General features: G+C 33.1%; 1 protein-coding gene across 1 annotated transcript in view; it reads right to left on the bottom strand.

Moving 5' to 3' along the window:
• Positions 1-20,563, bottom strand: part of LOC129747064 (octopamine receptor beta-2R) — a 305,644-nt gene that overhangs the window by 144,198 nt on the left and 140,883 nt on the right. The window contains exon 2 of the mRNA XM_055741114.1: positions 10,125-11,081. Coding sequence (XP_055597089.1) covers positions 10,125-10,947 — 823 coding nt within the window. The 5' untranslated portion in view covers positions 10,948-11,081. The remainder of the gene's footprint in view (positions 1-10,124; positions 11,082-20,563) is intronic.

Here is a 20,563-nt window from a genome sequence, read left to right as displayed (position 1 = left end):
AGCAAAATTGAAAACAAGATCAAATGCTGAGCGAATGATGGAAACGATGATGATGAGCTAAGCGGAAACGAGCATGATTAAATTTGTTTCCATAGCTGGCTGGTTTCGTCCAACGAATGGCCGCTACTGAAAAGGAAAACGAAAGAAGAAATTAATACTTTTCGATGAAATAAATCATAATCAGCTGCCAGAACGTCCAAACCAAGTAGAGCAACATCTATTTGGTAGTTAAAAAGAGCTGGATGGTAGAGTTGTTTGACATCCGAGAGCAACAATATTGCAAAAGTCTCATTCATGAAAATTTCCTTCAAAACCTGGCGGCTGTTGTGTCTTATCTATAATGGCATGAATTAATAATCGTAGCATCTATTAATAATCCAAATAATAGCGAGCGGGGATGACTGTAGCATTATGTCTAATAGCACCAATTAATCAGACGCAATGGAGGCCCATTTTAGTTCTGAATAATAAATAACCTTAGCAAATAAATGATTCGTCGATTTCATCTTTTCCGGGATAACCAGATCGATGCGTCGTTAGGTCACAGCCCATGTTTTGGTGCACAATGTCAATAAATTTCCGTACCTTGACATTTTGTTATCTCAAAATAGTGGAACCAACTTTACCAGTTGAGCTAACTGCCAAATGATTCCATATTTTTTTTAAATGAATAAATTTTATCGTGATTCATAAGAAACTGGTATTGATTATAAACTTCATTCTATGAATGAGTTGTTGCCAAAAGCACAGAAAAATCTGAACCTTTTTGAGCAAATTTTGAGCAAATTTTCATCATATATTTTGAAATATTCACGCATTTAACAGAATTTTTGAATTTATGTAGATTGGATTTTCAAAATTATAATTTTTTTTTTGCTAATATAAAAGAAATCTCAATAATTTCTTACTTTGAATTAGATAAGTTTGAGGATCAGATTTTAAATGGAAACCGATTTCTCCAAAATAAATTAAAACAAAACACTCAATTTATAATGAAATTTCAATGAATTTAAACAAAATACCATCAAAGAAAACCATCACAGAATTTTCGGAAAAAACACAAAAAAAAATTTTTTTTCTGAAAAACACCTTGATTAGGTGCCATGTACTGTAAATTTTTGTAGAATCTTTAAATAAGGGATACTTTTATATCTCCGTAAAACGGGGTAGTTTTGATCAACATGAATATTTTCCAGATTATTTTGATCAATAATTAAGTCTAATCAGGGTGGCCGCAACTTTTTCATTTTGAAATTCCCGGTTTTTTTCCTGGTTTTCCCGGACAAAACTTCAAAGTTTTCCAGATATTGATTGTCCATCTTCGTCAGCATATAGCAAAATTTTCAACTAATTTCATTGATTTGATTGTTTTATAACACTCAAATAATTGAACACTTAGAGGAATCCGATTCTTTTTTTAAGGTTTTCTTCACATTTATATAAATGATAGAAAAACCATCCTATACAAAATCGTTAAGGGGTTTTAAATCATGTTTACAAATTTTTTGATGTGTTACAGATATAAATTGTGTTACCATAGCTCACAAAATCGACGTCTCTAGAATTTAAAATTGTTCTGAGGGCGTACAATCACGTACTCCCTTGTCACTTTAAATTCAGTAAAAATGCTGTTTTCAGACGTTTTACAGTCAATAATAAATGCATCTTCAAGTGTAATATAAATTTTTGCTGAAGAATTATCATACTGATTCACAGAGGATTGTTTATAATTGCCCAGGTTTTTCAAAACACTGGGCAATTACGAATACTACTTGTTTTTAGGCATTGTTGGATTATCTTAATGTATCTTTAATGTTTTAAATATGAACCAATAACCGTCAAGATCTTGAACATAAACCGTTATACATAACTTTATCAGTTTCTAAAATCTATGAATATGTGATTTTATGGACAAGATTCCTTGTTCCTTTATGATTACAAAAAATCCCCATAAGTAAGGGTAATGTTTAAAAGACCACAAATCGTATCTAGACGCATTGTTTAGTTTCCTCTAGAAATATTGCCAACACTAAAAATGGCTACGTAACAAGAATCTTAACAGTGTTCATTACTACCCCGTATTAACCTAGGTAATTATTAACAGATAGGGGAGATGAGGGCATAACGAGCACCCAGGGCATAATGAGCCTACTCTTTTCTACGAAAGTACGTATTTTCTTAAATAAATTTTCATGAGGATTTGTTTCGTACTTCCTATAGTATTAATTTTTCACAAAAAAAGGAATCTCCTTATCATCTTTACAGAGATATTTAAAAAAAACTAGCTTGGTTCTCAAGCTACGAAAATATTATAATTTTTGAGCACCCCGAAATAAGCTCTTATGATTTTAAAATAACCTTGATCTTTAATGCACTCACTGCAACATGATGTACACATTGTTTCTCAATTTTTACCATCATTAAATTTTTGATTTTTCACTTTTATCAATTTTAAAACACGTTTTTACTTAAATTTGTTGACTAGGGGCATATAGAGCACCATATTATCGAGGCATAATGATCATTTTTTGCCGTAGAATCTAGCAGCGAATTAAAATTGATTTATAGCGCCACCCCTTGACTAGTTTTCATCCGACGATTTAGCCTATTGGTAAGGTGTCGGAGAAGTAATCAAAAGACTAGCGTTAGATTTCTGTTCGAGGTGATTTTTTTCCATGTACAATTCATGATCGATTTTTTTATTGTTACATTATACGGCTCGTAGCATCATCCTCCGAACAAAGCACATAATGTATGCGCGAGCGTGAATTGTTTGTATTCTACAAACAGACCTAGATTATTTTGTTATTGCTTTGTTTGATGAATCTACGACTTACCTGACTTCATTGAATTGAATTCGCTGCTAGATTCCCCGACAGAAAACGCACATCTTGCCCTGATTAATGGTGCTCATACTGCCTCAGGGGGGGTTCTCATTATGCCTCCACAGTGGCTGGTTTTCAGCTTTTGGCAAAATTTTTTAAAATGCATTTTTTAACGTTTTCATCTAGTTTTTCACATTTCAGCCCGTTAAGGAATAGGCTTTTCAAGTGTCTGAAGACGAAACAATAATGTAACCTCCATATTATAGCTATTTTCTATGGTTAAATAACCGTTTTCCTTAACGTGGCCATTATGCCCCCATCTCCCCTATATGAACAAAAAAGAATGATTTTTGTTCATGAGAACTTTAGTTGACCCTACCATAAAATATATTCTTAAATATATTCTTTAGAATTCAGTACAGATTTTTGCTAAAAAAAACATGTTAATTAATTTTTGAATGGTTATTTTAATTGTATTTTATGCAATTCCGTGCTAAAAAGTTTACTTATCGAAAAGCGATAATTCTTAATACAAACTGTTTTTTTGCCTGCAAAAGTACAGTCCACGATCTACTTCATCACGAATTCCCAGTCATGCCATGTGATTATTTGCAAGATGCACTTCTTGTGGGTCAATTAATGGATTTTCAAAGGATTTTTCCAATTTTAATGAAATTGTGTATGCCACTTGTTGCAAAACTCGATTTATTCACCACTGGATGTAAATATCTAACTTGGCAAACCTCGTTGGATAAATTTACGACTCGTGCTAAAAAAATTTAACTTTTTGCAACTTGTTGCAATGAATATTTAACTAATTAGAAACCATTCACCAAACATTGATTGTTTTTGCGTCTTGAATTCTGACTTCAAAAGCTAAAAAAAAATTGAGCAACACATTATAGAGTCTTTTTTAAACAGTTTTGAGGATTATTCAACAGCATAGCAAAGTTTGAGATACAAACAAAATTTAGAACATTTTTTCAATTAAGTTTCACCCATTGTTTTTTTAATTGAGGAATTTCAGTTTCGAAATGAATGCAGAAGAAATTGCAAAAGGAATCTAAAATTATGATTATCTAAACTTATTACAATAAAATAAAAAGTATCGTAAATCAATTAAAGTAAGAAACATTTATTTTTGATTTTCAAAGCGTAGTAAAATCAAATTTTGCAGTTTGAACTGATTGATACTTGAACTAAACTACCTATACTATTTAAAAAATATGAACTTCAAGACTCATGGATTTTGAGTTCAAGATAACATTTTGATACATTGAAATTGCAAATTTTGAAAGAAATTTAAAACAATGTAATTTTTTGTAACAGCCATAAAAGGTTAAAAATCATTTCTTTATCCTCTAGGGGAGATGGGGGCATAATGGCCAGTGGCCACCTTAAGCAAAACGCTTATTTAACCAAAGAAAACAGCTGTAATATGTGAATTACATCATTGTTTCGTGTTCAGACACTCAAATAGTCTATTGACTAATTGGATGAAACTTGAAAAAGTAAATAAAAACGTTTAAAATGCAATTTAAAAATTTTTGCCGAAAGCTGAAAACCAGTCACTGTAGAGGCATAATGAGAAACCCCCCGAGGCAGTATGAGCATTATTTATGAAGGCATAATGAGCATTTTCTGCCGGGGAATCTAGCAGCGAATTCGACTCGATGAAGTCAACTGAGTAATAGAGCTACAGCTTAACTTGTATCGTCTAACGATTTGGCCTATTGGTTAGATGTCGGAGAGGTAATCAGTAGGCTCGAGTTCGATTCCTTGTGGAGGTGATTTTTTTTTATTTATCATTCATGATCATGATTGCACTAAACGGTGAGGCGTAGATTCATCAAACAAAGCAATAACAAAATAATCTAGGTCTGTTTGTAGAATTCAAAGAATTAACACATGCTCATACATTATGTTTCTGGTGTTTTGTTTGACGGATGATGCTTTGATGCTATTAGCCGTATAATGTAACAATAAAAAAAATCAATCATGAATGGTATCCCCTCGAACAGGAATCGAATTCGAGTCTACTGATTACCTCTCCGACATCTAACCAATAGGCCAAATCGTCAGACGATACAAGTTAAGCTGTAGCTCTATTACTCAGTTGATTTCATCGAGTCGAATTCGCTGCTAGATTCCCCGGCAGAAAATGCTCATTATGCCTTCATTGATAGTGCTCTGTTCGCCTCCAGTGAACAAATTGAAGTACATTTCAGATCAAGATGATTTAAAGGTCATAAAAGCTTATTTGGTGGTGCTCAAAAATTATATTATTTTCGTTACTTGAGAACCTAGCTGGTTATTATTTAATATTTCTGTAAAGATGAAAAGGATATTTCTTTTTTGGTGAAAAATTAATACTATAGGTAGTACGAAACAAGTCCTCATGAAAATTTGTTTTAGAAAATACGTACTTATGTAGAAAAATGGAGTGCTCATTATGCCCTGGGTGCTCGTTATGCCCTCATCTCCCCTAGACCACTTACTTACTTAATCAATCTATCTCTGTCGACTGCCTGCTGCCCGACCCTTTGGAAAAAAACATTTTTCATGTTTCCCGCATTCAAAAAAGGAAACAAGCAGGATATAACGAACTACAGGGGAGTAACTTCGTTATGTGCAGGATCAAAACTCCTTGAAATTCTTGTATCGAAGGACTTAATGTACTAAACAAAGACTTACATATCAGTTGACCAGCATGGGCTTTTCCCCGGAAGAACTATTAGCACAAATCTGACGCACTTTATATCTTTTTCTCTTAAATGCATCGAAAAAGGTTATCAAATCGATACCATTTACACCGATTTGAAAGCAGCGTTCGACCGCGTCAACCACAAGATTTTGCTAGCTAAGCTAGACAAATTAGGTGTAGCAGACTGTATAGTAAAGTGAATGGAATCATACCTAACCGGCAGAAGAGTATCAGTGGAAATTGGGTCTCATGAATCTAAGGAATTCCCACAGGGGAGCAACCTTGGTTTTTTCTTTTCTCTATTTTCTTCAACGAAATCCTGTTAGCACTCCCCGAAAAGTGTCGGCTGGCATATGCTGATGACCTCAAAATCAATAGCAAGATAAAAACGAGCACCGACTGTCAGGACTTACAGCGTTATATTAACAAATTCAGCGATTGGTGTTACATGAACTGCCTAGCTATCAGTATTCCAAAATGTGCTTTCATTTCCTTCAGCCGCAAGATTAATACCATCAGCTGGCCCTACAACATATCTGGGTCACCCATTGAACGCTGCACGTCTTTCAAGGACTTAGGAGTTATTCTGGACGAAAAATTAACGTTTCGTGATCATTATTCGACCATTATCGCGAAAGCCAATAGAAACCTCGGCTTAATCAGAATAATTTCTAAGCAATTTCGTGACCCCTACTGTTTGCAATCCCTCTACTGTTCGTTAGTCCGTTCTATTCTGGAAACGGCCTCTGTCGTTCGGAGTCAATATTCCAAGTTTTGGTCTAGCTGAATCGAAGCCGTCCAACGCAGATTAATTAAATACGCTTTAAGATTTCTGCCATGGAACAACCCGTACGATCTCCCCGAGTATCATCAGAGATGCCGATTGCTTGGCATGGAAACCCTTCAGGAACGCCGTATATTAGCACGAGCCGTATTTGTGAAAAAAATTCTGGATTGCGAAGCCGATTGCCCCGCCTTGCTCCGACGAATAAACATCAACGTCAGTCCACGGATATTATGAGGCCGAGAGTTCATCCGTATTGATTTCCAACGAACGAACTATGGTCAAGGCGAACCGCTTCGAATGATGTGCAGAATCTTTAATTGGTTTTATGAAGATTATGACTTTGACACGTCCACTGCTGCATATAAATAAAAAAATATAAAATCTGTAAGATTACGAGAACTTATCTCTTTGATGAATAGTCTGATTTTTTGAATTGTTTAAATTATTTTCAGTTGCGTCATGGAGACATTATAATGTCAGATGATTAAACTACAAACAAATAAATAATATCTAGAATAATTTTTTCCTTACATAAGTTAAGGGGCCTCCTAGAGTAGAGTTACCATACGTACTCTTTTAAGAATACATGTACTCTTTTTCGATCGAGAAAAGGGCGCACTCTTCTATTTGTGAAATTTTACGAAATGTACTCTTTTTTATGTGAGCCATTTTATAAGAAGAATGAACTTGTATGTTTTAGTAAATAAAGTATGTTTACCAATCGAAAGAGATACAACTTACAAAAACATTCAATACCTTACCTAACCTATTCTATCGAGTTTATTGTGGTTTGTCAGCATAACATCAAATAATAATTTTCCTTAGAATCATCCAAAAAGTAATATTCAGTCCTTGACTTTTCTGTTTTCATTTGTTTGAAAAAAAAAAAAAATTAACAAAAAATTTGAAATTATTATACACGTCATTCTTAAGCTATCCAAAAAACTTTCTGATCGTATTTGGGCCAGGATAATCCGAGCATTTTTACCCAAAAATCTGAAAAAATCCAAGTATTTTGTATGAACCCGGGCATTTTTCTCGGTATTTGGGCAACCGGGCCGGTCCGAGCTTTTTCCTTCTTTTTTTTTCTTTTAAAAAGCAGGCAATCTTCAATGCTTATTCATACATATTACTCCAAACAAATTGGCAGTAGTATTTGAATGAAACTTAAAATCTCTGTTTTTATTATAAAAAGTTTTCTTTATTCTTTTGGAAATTTATTTCATTGCACTCTTTTAAGCATTGCGGGATATGGTAACCCTACCCTAGAATAAGCATTGAAGGATTTCTCCCTCATTTTGCGAGCTGATAATATCAAATTTTCCTCCTGAATTCTAATTTTTTCAACCCAAAATGTGGACCAAACAGAATCGAAAAAAATTAAAAAGAATGAGGCAGGAAACCTCAAATTTTCATTTTTTTTTTATCGAAATATATAAGTAAGGATATTCTGAACAGAACAGGTGAAATAAAGAATAAACATTTCCTCTTTTTCATTACATACAAAAGTCTTGAACAATAATAATGTTTGCTATTCCTTTCCAAGTATCTAATGGTTAGTGCACTAAAATAGCAGCTAATTTCGCAAAAACTTGCTCACAGAGCTAAGACATAAAACGGCTTCTCTACATTTCAGATGAAATGATGAAATAATGAAAAATCCCTACACTGAACCCAAATTCACTCTTAAAATACACATGATTTTTCACTTAAAAACAAGGATCCAGTGATTTTCTTCCATTCAAGTGCGACATATACATTTCACTTGGCAGTTACTTAAGTTTCAAGTGAATTCATCCACATTCACTTCAGTCGTCACTTGCATTTGAAGTGAGAAAAAATATTCACTATACCCCATCACTTGAATTTCAAGTGAATGTCGGGTTGTAATTGTGTTTATTTTCAGAGCTCAAAATGGCAAATTCTAAAGAGCAGCGTTTAAAGCTTATGCTGGATTTGGATTTTCCCAATTCTTTACTAGGCGATTTTGGCGGTAATTTGTGTTAAACGTGATGTAAGAAAAAGTTATGTAAAGGTGTTATTATGTTTCAGCTTGTGGAATGAACTGGACAGATTTTCTGGTTTGCAGCAGGGAAGATTTAGAAGTCGAACTATTCGCAGTAACCGATCTGCCTTGGGATTACGATGAAATTTTCCAATCAATAAATTTATGGCGAAAGCGTAATGTAAGTATTTGAATTCGAAGTGGTGTTCTAAAAATGTTCTTTTATTTTAAAACGCGAGAGATAATTTATTAGAAACTTACTTAGAAATTCAGATAAATTTCACTCGAACGTCATAGTGTAATTCACTTGACCGGTCACTTAAATGAATTCACTTGACCCATCACTTAAAATTTAAATGAAATTACGTATGGCGAGAATTTACTACAGATGTCACTTATTTTTTAAGTGAAAATTATTTTGCGTGTAGAAAAATGCTAATGAATCATATTTAAAATTGATTTGATAAGACCGAAAAGCTAACGTATGATCAATTGTTGTAAGACAAAACTCTAAATTCATTCAAAATCAAATTGCTTCGAACCCCAACACTGAAATTTAAAAAAATATATTAATTCCAGGACAAATACTTATACTTAAAAACCAAAAAAATATCTAATAACAAACCGCCTAAATTTTGATAAACGGAATTCTTTACTAATTAAATTTGCCTTTTATTATTCGCAAATTATTTACTGTTAAACATAACATTTATAAAACATTGTATTATTTCTTGATAAAAGAAATTTCAAACTTTAATTTATGATAATTAAAGACTGAATATGAATACTGTTTGTGCACGGGTCGAAAAATTTAAAATTTGTTCTAACAACTTAATTCCGACAATTTAGTTATAATCAAATAACGTTAAATGTTTAATCATGATAAATTATCGAATTTCACTTTTTCATCGATTGAACTGAAGATCAACAAATCAGAAATAAAAAAAAAAAAAGTTTCTTTGGCTTGTTAGCATTGTCCCTTTCATTCCGAAAATCCAAGACCAAAACTGTGACGCGTTTTAACACAGATTCTATTCGAAATATTATCGTGTCATTTTTATAGGACAATACATTATAAAGAATTTCAAGCATTGCCATCTAAAATTACAAAATAAACCTACAAAACCAGATCAATATACAGATCGTATACGACATCAATAACAATTTTAAAAAAACTGTCTGTTATTGTGACTTACAGAGACCAAAACTTGACTAACTACTCTGAGAGTTTACAGATGTTTGTCATCAACCTGGCTACCATTTGGTTTTAAAGTTCATCGAAGTCGTTTCATTGTTGGGCATTGCAGGCACTCGTTGTCATTTCAATTCCAAGTTGTTTCGTAATTTGTGAAAATTTAAAAAAAACCCACCGCCCACCTGAGCCTTCCCAACGCCCCCAGGTTTCAAAGTTGAGCTCACCGCCCCCCCTAAAAGCTCTCAACGCCCCCAAGGGGGCGGTAAGGAACACTTTGAAAACCACTGATTTAGAATAACAATTTGATAACAAGTTTTTTTTTCATCAAATGAGAATCATATCCATAATCATCTAATGGAAAGGTTTTTTTTTGTGTTTCAAAGATATATAATTGAAATTCACTTTTGGTGCAATTTGTGCAAATCATCTTAATCTTAAATTTTGATGCTTGGTGAACCAAAAGGCATCGAAAAACATATATGGCACCGAAAAGCAAATTTTTACAGCTTTCTAGAGGTCATATTTTGGTATTTATTGTTTTCAGGTGAAACTGCCCAATGGCAACCCTATGCCAAAGATTGTTTTTAACTCTATTGTTTACCACTTACCGATTATATGGACCGCAACAGCCGGTGGCATCACAAAGATTCCGACCAACCAGTCGGCAACGGCCAGACTCATCACAAAGCAGTTGGTCACCGTTCGGAGGCGCCGAGTCGTAATCACCGATAAGATCACTAGCGTATTGCCAATCACAGTCACCACGATTAGTAAACAGAACAATATCACAATGAGCAAATCCTGCCAGTTGGCGATCAGGAGCTTCGGCGAAACGACGCCGTCCGAATCGGTGCTGCTCCCATTGACGGTGCCGACCGTTTCCGAAATTTCCAGCTTCTGACCGATGAACCCGGCTGTCCCGGCACTGGTGGCAGTTCCGAAGACCGAAGCCAGATCACCACTCCCGATGGGCCACGATGGCTGTTGATGCAGTTGATGGCCGGCTGCGAGTTGATTGACCGACACCCGAGCATCCGTCGTCCGATTCAGCGATTCCTCGGCGGCCGCGGTTCTCGTGACTGGCACCAGGCCGTCACCGCTTAAATTAACGGACGATACAAAACTTTCGAACGGAGGATACCAAGAACCGATGTTTACCGAACTTCCGTTTACGAAACCACCGAATAAACTACTGGACGCATTAGCCCCACTATCACCAGCTGACGATGACGATAACGACGCCGACGCCGGCGTCCCTGGCAAAACGACGTCTGTCAAAATTTGTGATACTCTCGTGGTCACTACTGGTAGCCACCGGCCTCCTTCCATCGGATTGCTCCCCCCACCCCACAGGCGGGGTTTCGTCAAGTTAAGGTTGCCAGTAAAGTCGGTAGAATGGGAGCCGTTTCTATCGGGACTTCGGTTTTCCATTGTTCACTCTACCGATGATGAAAGGTTTATCGGAATTTTCGTCCGTCCGCTTCCGAAGATTACTTATCATAAATGCCACCGAACACGGTGCTTATTGGTGATGCGAAAAGTTTGCCGTGGGGGTTTTCTTTTGGCTGCAGAAGAAAGAGAAATGACAAAATTTCCTTAAAAATATTGATTGAATTCTAAATTAATATGCTATAAGTAGAAAGTTTCTAAGAACGAAAATTCCCGATTCGTTAAGATTGGTAAATATGTATGTAGCTACAAAACTCTACCCAAGAAACTTTATTTATGGGGTTTATGGATTAAAACTACCGTTTTGCGATAAAGTGTCCCATGTGCTTTTTGGCTCATTGTGACCTTTATGATGGAAACTGTCTCTTAAAGTATAGATTTTCGAATAAAAACAAAATCGAGTAGGGTGGGTGTTCTTATTTGGCTTGTGTGCCTAATGTTAACATTCCCTTAAATTTTGACTGTTTGTGACGTTATTTTCCACTTATCACAAGTACAAAAAATATGATTATGTAACGGATCATCTGAACTATAATTATGCATACGATTTATTTATCTTACCCTCAGGATTTCTAGTGAATAGGGTAGGTGTCCTAATTTTGCATATGAGATTCAAAAATAACCATTTTTGACCTTTTCCCGGGAAATGTCATTTTATGAATTCTTCATGAGTACCCATGAAAGGACTTTTCGAAATATGAATATTTTTTAAACATAAGAAACAAGGCCGGAGAAGATGGAAAATGGTTATTTTTCAATCCAAATTTGAATTTTTAGCTTAGCTTAGCTTAGTTGACTATTCATATCCACCTTAAATCATAGAACTTGAAGTGCTTAGAAATAATCATTCATTTAAAACTTAAGATAACATATTTGATTAGAATTTTTTCCACTTACGCACTTCAAATTCCATGATCGCTGGCGTGGCTAAGAAGAACAAGTTCTACCTCGCCAATGGTTGCTACTCCGTGATTGATCGAGGCCATCAGTTTTGTGCAAGGGCCAAAAGAATGGTGCTTGGTGTGGTAGATATGCTCTTAGAAAACGAATTATAATAAATAATTTATAGAACATTGTTCAACACGTTAGCTTTAGGTTAAAACATTCTTAGTAATCTCTTCAGGTTTGATTATCTTTATTTTATCTGAAGACTACTCATTTTACTTGAACGTTCATATGTGTAAACAGAGTAATATATAACAAAAACATTGTTGAAGAAAATAGTGTTAAATGATTTAAAATTTAAGTACATTTGTACACGAGATTTCAGTGTGTAAATTAGAATGGAGATACGATGAATGAGTTCTTGGAGAATGAACAAATGAGAGGATTGGAAGATGAACCAACGGATGATCATTCTAGATTCCAAATTACGAACGAATGGTATAAAAGTATTTTGTGAATTATTATTAGTGTTGTAAAAGTGTTTTAAATATGAAATAATAACAAAATAAATGAAGTGTGTCAAAAAGAAAATACACGGTTACTACACTTGGGACTAGCAGTTCATTCACAATGCACAAAACTCATGCTCTCCCTTTGAAAATGATCAATAACGACGCCGGCCACGTCCTAGTAGTCAATGAGGAATGAAGGAAGGATTACAGGGCTGGTAGCGAGTCACTTTTTAGTGACTTGGTCACTTTTTTTGGGTCAGTCACTAAAAAGTCACTTTTTTCATCATTTGGTCACTAAAGTCACTATTTTCCGAAAAATGGTCACTTTTATCACCAAAAGTCACTTTTTTCACCGAAAATAAACCACGTGTTAATATTGATATGAGGCGAAAATAGGTAGTAACCGTAAATTACTTGATCAGTCAGTCAGAAATTTTTTTCGCCTCCAGCGGAATTTCGACATGAATTACCCTTGGCTTGAGACATTTCGATCTACGACATTATTTGACGTTCATGCTTTGAAACTAACTTTGATTGTAGATTTTTGTTTTCAGTTCAATCAACCTTTTGTATTGGAACTAAAAACTTTATATACAAAACCCTATCTCGTCTTTAGAATGGTTTTTATAAAGAACTGTAACTAAGATTGAGATTAAAACGAACCATTTTTTAATTTAAAAAAATCTTGTATGTCATAACAAATGTTATGTTGATATGAAATATTCTTTAAAAAAATCAATTTCAGACTCAATTTTATTTCGTGTTTTTTTTTGCGCTAGAAAGAATGACTTAAACGGGTTAAACTCCTATCAAAAAGAGAAAAAGTATTTTTTGTTCTTCTGAATACTTAAAAAAAAGGGTTTTAAAAATTTACACAAGGCCACAAAATTTACAATTTTTATCAACGGTAATTTCAACTTATTTGGGTTCCCCGAATCTGCAATGTTTCTATCAGCTTTTGTTATTGGAATGACTGATGAAAATAAGTAAAAATCTTTAGAAGTTTCTGCACTTTTTTTTTTACAAAAACTCAAATCAAAAACATATTATTTAAAAATAAAAGTTTTATATGAATTGATCAGCTTTAAATAGAATCAAGTTTTTTTTACACTTTCTGCTGTGATGTCAAAAATACTTGTAAATTTCTAGTTTAGGACACTATTTACCAAATCAATAATTCAAAAAATAAGCACCAAAATGGTTATGGTGAAACATGTTTATTGAAAACACTTTTCGTGAAATGTTTTAAAAACTAATCTTTTTTATTTCAATATTTTTTATTCATTTTCAAATAAATAACCGAATTTTGTTGTACAGTTTTTTTTTTCAATTTTCTAATCAACTTGTCGGATTTTTTTTAATCAAACTTTTTAAACTTTAAGACATATTTTCAACAATTGTTTCCTTATTTTTAAATTCTGAATTTTTGTGTTTTTCAACCATAAGCCTTAAACTCCAAATTTTCAAGAATAAAACATAATTTCAACCTTCTGTTCTTTCTAGGACTCAATATTTTAATCAAAAGAAACAAAATACTTAGAGCTTGTAATTAAAAGCTTAAAAACCTGCGATTGAAAATTTAAACACTTTTTATCAATATTTTTTATATAAAATCATGTTTTTTGGATCGATCATGATTTTTTAAATTATCTAAAAAGTTTGAAAAATTGTTCAAAGTAGCAACTTTAAAAATAAATTTTAATACGCAGTGTTAACTAACTTTGTATTTGATTTGTGCTTTGAATATTAATAACAAAAGTTTTGAACTCATTATTTTTAATTTTTTATCAGTTTTTATCAATCACATAATTACTCCTTTTCTAACATTTCTTTGTCAGTGTAGTTGAACATGGAGGATTTTACTTTATTAAAGGTTTTATGTCTGGCTTCTATAACTGGCACTTTTAAAATAATTATAAATATATTCTTCTTTTTATAAAATTTAATTAAAACATCAAACATTGAATAAACTCTGTTCAAAATTCATTTCTTATTCAGTAATTCAGCAATTTACATTTAAAATCGTAATTAAATATTTTTTGTACAAATTAAAAAATTACAGCGGAATTTCTCACTAAACTTCCAGTTAAAATGAGGAAAAGAATTCCAAATTTAGATGAATAAAAATTAACAATTATTATCATTTTCCTAACATCGATTCATGCTAAGTTTTGTACAGTATTTGACATTTATTTTAGAATTCAGACATTTTTTAATTTTATATTAGCTAAGAAATTCTTTTGAAACTAATTTATTTCTTGCTTTCTTGACTTATCGAAAATTTGAAACATTCGTTCTAAAAAGTTTCCAAAATTTTGTTTATCAGTAATTTTTTTAGTTTTTGTGTTGAACATGAATGACAAATGGTGTAAGAAAACCCTTTCCTTTTCAATTGTTTATTTTTGGTATTGTTATTAATTTTATCTAAATTTGAATTTTGAAACTTTAAACTTGATATTTATTTTGATCGATTACATTGAGTTTCCTTGTTATTGAAATATAATAAATGTATCCATTGGAAAAGGTAAGATTTAAATTTAAATAAGCTTAACATCCACTACTTTCTTCAAAACTAGCATATTAGAATATTGTGCAAGATAAATAGTCTTTATTTCTTTATTTATATCAGAAAAATGTTATAAAAGTTATGAAACGGTGAGTTTAACCCTTCAAAGCTGTTCGGGTCAATTTGACCCGAAGCGCACATTTCAAACCTCTTTATCATCATACCAATATACTGAAAAACTGAGAATTTTGACAGACCAAATATATTCTATGAATATTATGATCAAATTAACGACAAAAAATTAAAATTTGAGTTTTGAAAATCAGTTTATTGGGAAATGTAATACAGCTAAGCGAAGCCAAAATTGGATGTCGTTTTTTTAAAGTAAGATTTTTTTCTACCGGAAGATCTGAGATAGCGGTCAAAACTTTCATTAGATCCCAACATATCTATACATTATCGGATAAATGGATTCTTGAAGATTTCAAACATCAACGAAGCACTTGAATACAGAAAAGTTGTCAGAATTATGAGTATTTTAAAAATAAAATTAATTTTTCAGACTTTTTACTTTCTGAACCAGTTTTTGATAATCTGGTAATACATATCGCCTTTAGTTTGAAATTTTGAGTAAAAAAATTAAATTATTATATTATTATTAAATATCATCCATATCGGCTAACTTTACAGCCAGGAGAACGAAATCAAACTACAACTCAAATTTCCCCGAAAGGAATATTTTGCGAACGGCTTTGGAAGGTTAAAGATTTTTCTCATAAATATTTATATTTAAAAAAACAGACCCATATGCAAAATCAGGAATAAATAGGTTTAAATAGGGTACGCGGATACATTTTTCCTCATAAGTCCATAATTTTGAACACCCATGTGTTAACATTAGGAACAAGCAGTGTCAAATTAGGAACATCGAAACGCTTTTAAAAACATGATATTTTTCGTAAATTAAAGCTTGAAATGATTATTTTAAACCTTAACAGAATTTAAAAAAAATGGATCTTATTTGCCAAAAAATTGTATTTCATAGAATCAAAGATTTATCACTTTTACGAAATCTAAATATCTAAGACAAAATATAGCTAAATTGAGCCCATCCACTTTACTGGATTGTTTCAAAGTATGTCCAAATTGAAAGAAATTCTTAACATTTTGCTCAAAAAATAATAGAAGATATAAACAGAATTTGCAACTGAATTTTTCGGTGTGTTCCTAATTATGGACATAGCCAAGTGTTCCAAACTACAGACCCCGTTCGTTTTTGACAACATTTGATTTTGCAACATTCGATTTTGGCACGTGTTCCAAAATCGAACGGCTTTTTGGAACGAAGTTTCCATAAAGTTCTCGCTATTATAGGACCAATATAATTTAAATAAACACCATAAATACGTTTTTACGTTCTTGAATGTTGGTAGAATATAACAACAATAACAATAATTAAAAAAATAAAGTTCTCAAAAATAACAAAAAAAAAATTTAAAAAACTGAAAAAACAAATAAAGACAAAAAAAACAGAAATGACAAAAAATATCTGAAAAAGATGAAAAATGATGAAAATAACAAACATGAAAAAAACAAACATTCTAAACATAACAAAAAATAGATTAGAATGTTTTATAAACATGATAAAAAATAACAAGAAATGACTAAAAACAATACAAAAACGATAAAAAATTTAGTTAATAATAGTAACAATGGTTTATTTTATTATTGAAAAAGTTATTAAAAGTTATTAAAAAAGTTGATGATAAAACCATTCGATTTTGGCTACACAAAATTCTCGGGCGTATTGCCAAAAACGAGAAAGGCCTGTATATCGAAGTTAAAGCAGGGTTCTGAAATAAACCTGAGGGACGATAAGAGACCACTAACTTTATTTTGACAATATTTTCAACGAATTGTAAAATAAACGGTTTTAAGTTAAAGCATAATATTTTTTTAAACTTTAGTGTACTTTAAAATTTAAAATATCGAGATCATTTATTGTTTTTCATTTATTTGGTGTTTCGTCTCACAACACCACATGTTCCTGTTCAATCAAGTGATTGGAGTTTGAAATGTACAAAATCGAATGAAATTCCCACAATATGAATATTGCGTGGAAGGAATAACTAGAAGAAGTCGAGTTTCCTTACCAGAAGCCATCATTAATCCCAGATGGCGGCATTCGCTGTTTATTTTTTTTTCAAAGCTATAATTTACTGAAAACCTATAAAAACATCTACAATACGACGTATAATGTGGAAGGGCAAAACCGTTCGATTTGGGCACATGTGCCGAAATCGGGTGTTGCCAAAACCGAATGTTGCCAAAAAAGAACGGGGTATGTATTGTGGTTGTTTATTTTTTGCGATTTTCAGTCACTTACAGCATTTAGTGTATGTGAAAAAGGAAGTTCGACTTCTACTCGATTAGCGCTTTCACCTAATACCCATATTGTGAGAGTTTCATGCGATTTTCAGTGATTTACAGCATTTTAAAGTTCAGTGGATGCCGCCATCTTGGATTTCGTCATGGCGTCTGATAGTGAAATATTACTACAGCCAATACCCATATTGCGACATGAGATTTTTAGTTATTTACAGCATTTCAAGGTTCAGCTAAAGTCGCCATCTTGGATTTCAATATGGCGTCTGATAACGAAATTCGACTTAAACTGAGTAAGCCATTTTATCAAATATTGTGGGAATTTCATGTGATTTCCAGAAATTTAAAATAATTTCAATGTTCAGTCGAAGCCGCCATCTTGGATTTCAAGATGGTGTATGATAGTGAACTTTGTCGTCTTCTCGTGGATCCCTTTCAACTAATACCCATATTGTGATAGTTTCATGCGACTTTCAGTGATTAAAGTCATTTCAATATTTATTGGAAGCCGCCATCTTGGATTTCAAGATAACGCCTGATTGCGAAATTTGTCTTGTTTTCTTGGATTGTAAGATGGCATCAGAAAACGAAATTCGACTTCAACTGATGGTGTATTCCACGGGTCATTCACAACCAATCCCTTTTCATAAAAAAGACTGTTCTTATTTTTTATATTTATAAATAACAACTCAGAAATGAGGAACTCCTCTCAAGCGTGTAATTGGGTGGCTTGCGAGAGAAACGTCAAGTTTTAGCTTTTTATATGGTCATCATCAGGGTTGGTCGGCTCTTCTCAAACAGCAAAGAGCCGGGAGAAAACAACACTGTTTTCAGTTCGGCTTCCGAGTGCAATCCTCTTTCGCTGATCATGCTCCACTCGTTACCCGAGTTTACACGAGCTGTAAGTGACTCGGACGGCAAGTGTGAGAGCATTCGCAGCTGAGTGGGAGAAAGAGAATTCTAAACAAAGAGCGCCCTGTGTTTCTGTCATACACCTCAGAGTAAATGAAGAAAAAATTATTTTGAATCCCACCACACAACGTAGAAAAAATAAAAACAATTTCTCGCTACCATGCCCACTGCTGTTTTCCTTTTTTTTCTTTTTCTTGCAAAAGCTAGCGTTCGAAGAAGAGGTGCCAGGTGCTTTCGTCAAAAAATCAGAATACCGCGAAGAACAAAAAACAAGATTTTTCAGGACACCAGTAGTTTGGTGAAAATGAAATGCAACTCTTCTTAGATTGCATAAATTAAGGTGAAATAGCGATGCAGTATACTCCTTAATTTATGAAACCGAAGAGATAAGAAGTTAGGTGGCTTATAATTTATACCGAAAACACCGATCAAATATCATCTGAACCGAAGATTTCCATTATTGTTTAAAGAGGTTAAACTGTTTTTATTACAACATGAATTGCAATTAAGATCAGAACGGCTTCTAGAAAATCAGGACACCAGGACACCTCTGGGACCTTTGATTCGATGAGCAGCATCTTTTCTAGTGAACGTACCAATAATAAACTGAGTTTGCTCTCAGGTTTCTCCTCAACACAATGCGTAACAGATTTTTCTGGAGAAGGTAATTCTCTTCATCAGCGGATGTTAATGCTCTCGCTCACTCTTATGTGTTGACAATCTCACTCTTGATTTCAGTGCGATTTATCTCTCTCCGCACAGATTGGGGAGCAGACCAAAAAAAAATTGCACTCTCTTTCACTGGACAAGCCGATCTGAGGAGTTTTGCCACCCATGGTCATCATTAAATCATTATAAAACTTATAAGCCATTTATCTGACCATAAATAAGCTATTTAGCATTGTATTGACTAACGCCATGTTGGTTGCAAAATCGAAGGGCACAAAATGACGCCATGTTGATGGATTCACAATGCAGGTATTTGAAAATATTTTTTCAAGCCTTTTTTTTCCATCAATTCCATCATGATTGACCATCAGATTTGAAAAGGCGCATTTATGTTAAGATTCTATTTCATACACATTTTACCTAAAATCTTTTTTTGTAACAATTCATCATTACATTTATATTACATTATTACATTAAATTAGGTGTTCAGTTCAATAATGAACTGTCCAGAGCCCTATAGTTTATTATTCACTAAAATTTATTAATCGACTTAAATTTGCTGAGCACAATCAAGTATTTTTTTTGTAGGAGAACGTCCTGTAGTGTCAAAAAAAAAATTTTTAAACTTACTACTAAAAACTAAACCTATCCTAAAATTAAACCAATTGTAGAGAGAACGAATCTCTGCGATGGAAGACTGCATCGATTTGCCTCTGAAGTTGGAGATGATTTTGTTGGCCATCTCTTCGATCGATTCAATGCCCGCAATCCGATGAAGATCTTCGGTGCTGTGCCAAGGTGGAAGCCGCAAAATCATTTTCAGAACCTTGTTCTGAATTCTCTGGATGGCGTTTTTCCTCGTCGCGCAGCAGCTAGACCAAATCGGAACTGCATACATTATCGCTGGTCGAAACACCTGTTTGTAGATTAGCATCTTATTTCGTAGACACAACCTGGATTTCCTGTTGATGAGAGAATGAAGAGATTTAGTGTATTTATTACATTTTGATTGAATATCTTCAATGTGATTTTTAAAAGTAAGATTCCGATCAAGTGTAAGTCCCAAGTACTTCACGTGATCAGACCATTCTAATGAAACCCCATTAAAAGTTATGGAATGATTTTCATTATTTTTTAAAAATTGAGCTCTTGGCTTATGGGGAAATAAAATAAGTTGAGTTTTGGAAGCGTTAGGAGAAATTTTCCACGTTTTCAAGTACCGTAAACTGGGGGAACTTTGATCACTTTTTTATTCATTTTTGAATATTTTGGAAGGGGTTGCTTTTTCGTAATACCTAAAAGCTTTAAAACACTTACTGAGGTGAGGAGTATTAAACTTGATCATTGATTGTAGTAAATTCAAACGACATTGGTAGTTATAACTAAATGTTTGTTACAAAACCAGATTTCTAATTTTGGGGTAACTTCGATTACTATGGTTTTTACGTATCTCAAGATCTTCCAATTCATTGTTTTGGTGCCATTTAGCACAGAAGGCTCAAAACATTGATAACAGTAATTTTTTGTTTGAGAATTTTTCACATTTTCTTTCAAAAACAAATATACTCAAAAAATGGATAATGTTGCTGCATACATTTAGGGGCAAAAATTATAAACATTTCTCAATATTTTTAGCCTCAAAAACAAATAAAATTTTATCTTCATGCAATTCCCTAAGTCTTCGCACTGTTCCCATGTTCTTTTCTTCTTCATACTCAACCATATGATA

The sequence above is a fragment of the Uranotaenia lowii genome, chromosome 1 (assembly GCF_029784155.1).
Source record: "Uranotaenia lowii strain MFRU-FL chromosome 1, ASM2978415v1, whole genome shotgun sequence".
In the NCBI taxonomy this organism is placed as follows: Eukaryota; Metazoa; Arthropoda; class Insecta; order Diptera; family Culicidae; genus Uranotaenia; species Uranotaenia lowii.
This window is presented reverse-complemented; position numbering and strand designations above follow the sequence as displayed.